Source organism: Rhagoletis zephyria, unplaced genomic scaffold (assembly GCF_001687245.7).
Source record: "Rhagoletis zephyria isolate East Lansing unplaced genomic scaffold, Rhagoletis_zephyria_1.1 Rzeph_scaffold_02061, whole genome shotgun sequence".
NCBI classification, from domain to species: Eukaryota; Metazoa; Arthropoda; class Insecta; order Diptera; family Tephritidae; genus Rhagoletis; species Rhagoletis zephyria.
Genome location: NW_016159145.1, coordinates 9,270 through 12,706, shown reverse-complemented (window position 1 = coordinate 12,706; position 3,437 = coordinate 9,270). Strand labels below are relative to the sequence as shown.

Sequence of the window (3,437 nt, the reverse complement as noted above, 5' to 3'; positions counted from 1 at the left end):
ACTCAATATATCTTAAAACTGTTAAACTAATTATTTTTTTCCACTAAAATCCATATTTTTAAACTAAAACTGAGGCACTCCAGTAAAAGTTGCGAAAATTTGAATATTACCGCGCGTGGCAAAAATCGAAATTTTAGTTCCTCTGTATCTTCATAGCCCAGCGTACTAGGATTGTATCCTGTGTCCTTTACGGAGAAGAGTTGCAGCATTATTGATCGAAATAAAAGTTTAGGGGGGTATAATTGCAGAGTTTTCACCCACATTGCATTCGTTTATTTAAGAAGTCATCCACAACATCACAGGGATAAAAATCTCCAGTTTCACGGTTTATATTAGAGTTATTTACACAATATATATATATATGTATGTATATGTGTGAAAATATAACTACGATTTTATATCCGACTTTAAACTAACAGTATTAAATATAACTTTCGAAAACAATAACAATTTTTGATTAATCCTATAAACAAAGCATATATATCTGATATAATGCATTCTTAAGAAACATTTTTTTTTTGGTTGCTTATATGTTTGTAAGAGGAGATAGTACAATGAGAACCGTTCACTTTTCAATTTGTTAGTTCGGTACGATTGGCAGCAACCTCGGCCAGAATGAGTAAGTCTGAGGTAGACGAAATGTTATCATTGGTTAAATTGTCAAAAGTGTTTGTTCGTTGATTGTTCGCTCCCGTTTCAACAGCAACTTTTCCAAGTTCTCCTAATAGGGGTTTTGACATTGCCGAACCTGTCGATTCATTGAAAAAATAACAGCCATTTATGGTATTGAAGCTTTTAGCTAATGGAATAACAGATGCGATTCCATTCTCTATGGCGGTAACGTCACGTCTTGTGATGCTTTCCTTACGCGCTTTTCTTTTTTGACTACCCACAGCCTGCTGTTGGGCGCCTTCTCGAACCTTTATAGAAGCCGAGATAGATGAAATAGGGATCTCATTTACAGCCCCTAAACTCTTGCTGTTCGATGAGTTATTTAAATGGCGCTTCTTTGATGTGATCTTTTTCTTTTTTTTCGTGTTACGCTTGCGTTGCAAATAAAGGTCTAAGCTAAGAGCTGGCAGTTCTTTAATTTTTTCTTCCAGATCAAAACTAACAAAATCATTGTTTGAATGAGATCCTCTTAACGGCGAAAATTCTTTTATGCCAACGTTGCTTGTAGACTTTTGTAAGGTCGCACTAATTGATGTAATATTGTTAAAGCCCTCCAATGAAGTTCGATTGGAGGTAAGTGACGGGTTCACAGTTTGATGAGTGAAACCGTTGGGATGGCTTACTGAGTTGGGCGCTTTTACTTTTTTTGACACAGCTGAAATCTGACCGGAATTAATAAGCTCTTGATATATTTTTCCTTTACACGCTCTTGAAGATTTTTTAGACAAAACATCATCTTCGCTACCGTTACTTGAGAAGCTGTTTTCGCTGATCAGCCGACTTTTACTTGACTGGTTAGCATCGTTATCACTGCTGGGTGGCATATATGCGTTCAGAAACTGAGATGTTTCGCCCAACGCTTGCTGCAATGCATTCTGGTTTGCATTAATGTTATTGTTGCTGCCTTCGCCATTAATTAACGTACTAAGTTCGCCCGTTTGAGCTTCATCAGCTAGTTTGAAAACATGGCTGCTGTTTCTGTTTGCATATTTGGATAGCATAGTGCCGCTAAAATGCGCAGACGTAACAGACTTGTCGTCCTCCTGCTCTACGTTACGATCATTATTGCCCGGCCTGGTGTTTAAGGTGCGCAAAGGGGGAGCGGGCAGCTTGTACCACTTGAAGTTGGGATTCGCGTTGAAAAATGCATCTTTATTCTAAAAAATTAAATACCATTATTTGTCTAATCTATGACTAAATACAAATCGGTATTATTACTTGCTGCGCCAAATTAGTAAAACACTTTTTATCACTGGCATCTAAGGAAGCCCACCAGTCACCAAGTATTTTCGTAATCGCTCTATAAAAACAACAAAAAAAGGTACGATTAATAAATTATTTAGATTTTGATTCTAGATAGATGAGCATCTGTCACTATAACGCTTACCTATTTTCCAATGACTTGTATCGTTCTTTAACGATAGCTCTATGTCGTTTGCAAAATATTAGAAAAGCATTCATTGGCCTGCGCGCATGATGATCAGGTGTGCTCAGCACCGTCGCCCCAGGTTCATTCTGTTCTGTGTGCACAGTCTCAATATCGACATTGTGTTCAGTCTCCTCCGTTTCCATTCTAGTGACTCGCATAAAACTCATATTTGGCTTCGCATCTTCATTAGACTTCCTTTTCTTCTCGACAAAGTGCCTGCTATTCCTCAAATAACGCTCATAATTTGTAGCGGCATCATCATTGTTATCATCCGTATCCTCGTCGAAATCTTCCTCTTCGTCTTCATTTTCCTCCTCATGTATAGTACTATTACTACTCTCATTCAAATAACTATAATGGTCCAACTTAGCGTAATTGTGCACATCCTCGATGCGGAGAAAGGCATTTTCTTGGTAATCAGTTCTTAGAACGGACGACATGCGCCTATCACTTGACTCCCCATGAGCATCAACCCTTTGAATTGATTGAATAACTCCATCGCCACCTAGCTCCGTCTTACCTTTAATATTCGCGAAAGTGTTTGAAACGGTGATATTATTATTCTTATTTCCGCTGCTCAAACTAAAGGCACTTTCTTTTCTAATTAAGTTATTGTTGTGATTTATTTTACTTAAACACATATTTGGTGTGGTCGCAACTGCTTCGTTACTCAATTTGTGGGAACTCCATCGGTTGTTCTGCAAATTCGGGTGCGTTTTTAGATGCTGAACATGGACACGTTGTGGTTTGGTCTTGCCACATTGAATATCTACCCTATTATTTTTATTGGCTTTGTAGTTATAAGATTCAAGGGAACTTTGTATTTCGTATGACGAAGTAAATCTTTCTCCAGCAGTTTGGGGTATTTTCGTAGTGTGTATTAACTTGCATTTGTCCAACGGCACCACTCCCGATTGCAGTAAGACAGTACCATGGTTGATTACTTTGATGTCCACCGAATTCGCGCTGTTAATCATGTTGTTCTAGTGTAATATATTCCTGTATTAAAACTTAAAATCATATCGACCTGTAATGAAAAGTAAAGAAAGAGTTTAAATCGATTTGCTTACGGAAACAACATGCTTAAAATATGTTTGTGCGTAAAATTACCAGCTATTTGGTTAAAATGGTTTTAGGAAATATATAATTCGCTCTTAGAATACATATAGCACCATTCAACTGTTATTTCCCATAAAAAAATGTCAAGGCTTTAGACCAGAGGTTCCCAAACTTATTTTTCTCGTAGACCCCTTTCAAAACTTTACTGGTTTCGGTGGACCCCCTGATGCTCATTTCTAACATATTTCCAAAGCTCATAGAAAAATGTGAAGATTGA

The 3,437-nt window shown here is 37.4% G+C and overlaps 1 protein-coding gene across 1 annotated transcript; it reads right to left on the bottom strand.

Annotated features, from left to right (window-relative positions):
- Positions 1–237: 237 nt before the first annotated feature.
- Positions 238–3,174, bottom strand: LOC108365924 (nuclear transcription factor Y subunit alpha-like). The gene is made up of 3 exons (XM_017620145.1): positions 2,060–3,174; positions 1,891–1,972; positions 238–1,829 (listed from the first exon to the last, which is right to left on the bottom strand). The coding sequence occupies exons 1-3, from the start codon at positions 3,076–3,078 to the stop codon at positions 573–575; spliced, it is 2,358 nt and encodes a 785-aa protein (XP_017475634.1). The 5' UTR covers positions 3,079–3,174; the 3' UTR covers positions 238–572.
- Between the last annotated feature and the right edge of the window lie 263 nt (positions 3,175–3,437).

What these genes read in the sequence shown, in the direction of transcription:
- LOC108365924 (XM_017620145.1), bottom strand. Translation starts at nt 3,078, where the DNA reads ATGATTAACAGCGCGAATTCGGTGGACATCAAAGTAATCAACCATGGT. An exon ending in TACAAGTCATTGGAAAATAG is followed by an intron (nt 1,973 to 2,059) that starts GTAAGCGTTATA and finishes TTGTTTTTATAG; the next exon opens with AGCGATTACGAAAATACTTG. An exon ending in TTACTAATTTGGCGCAGCAA is followed by an intron (nt 1,830 to 1,890) that starts GTAATAATACCG and finishes TTAATTTTTTAG; the next exon opens with AATAAAGATGCATTTTTCAA.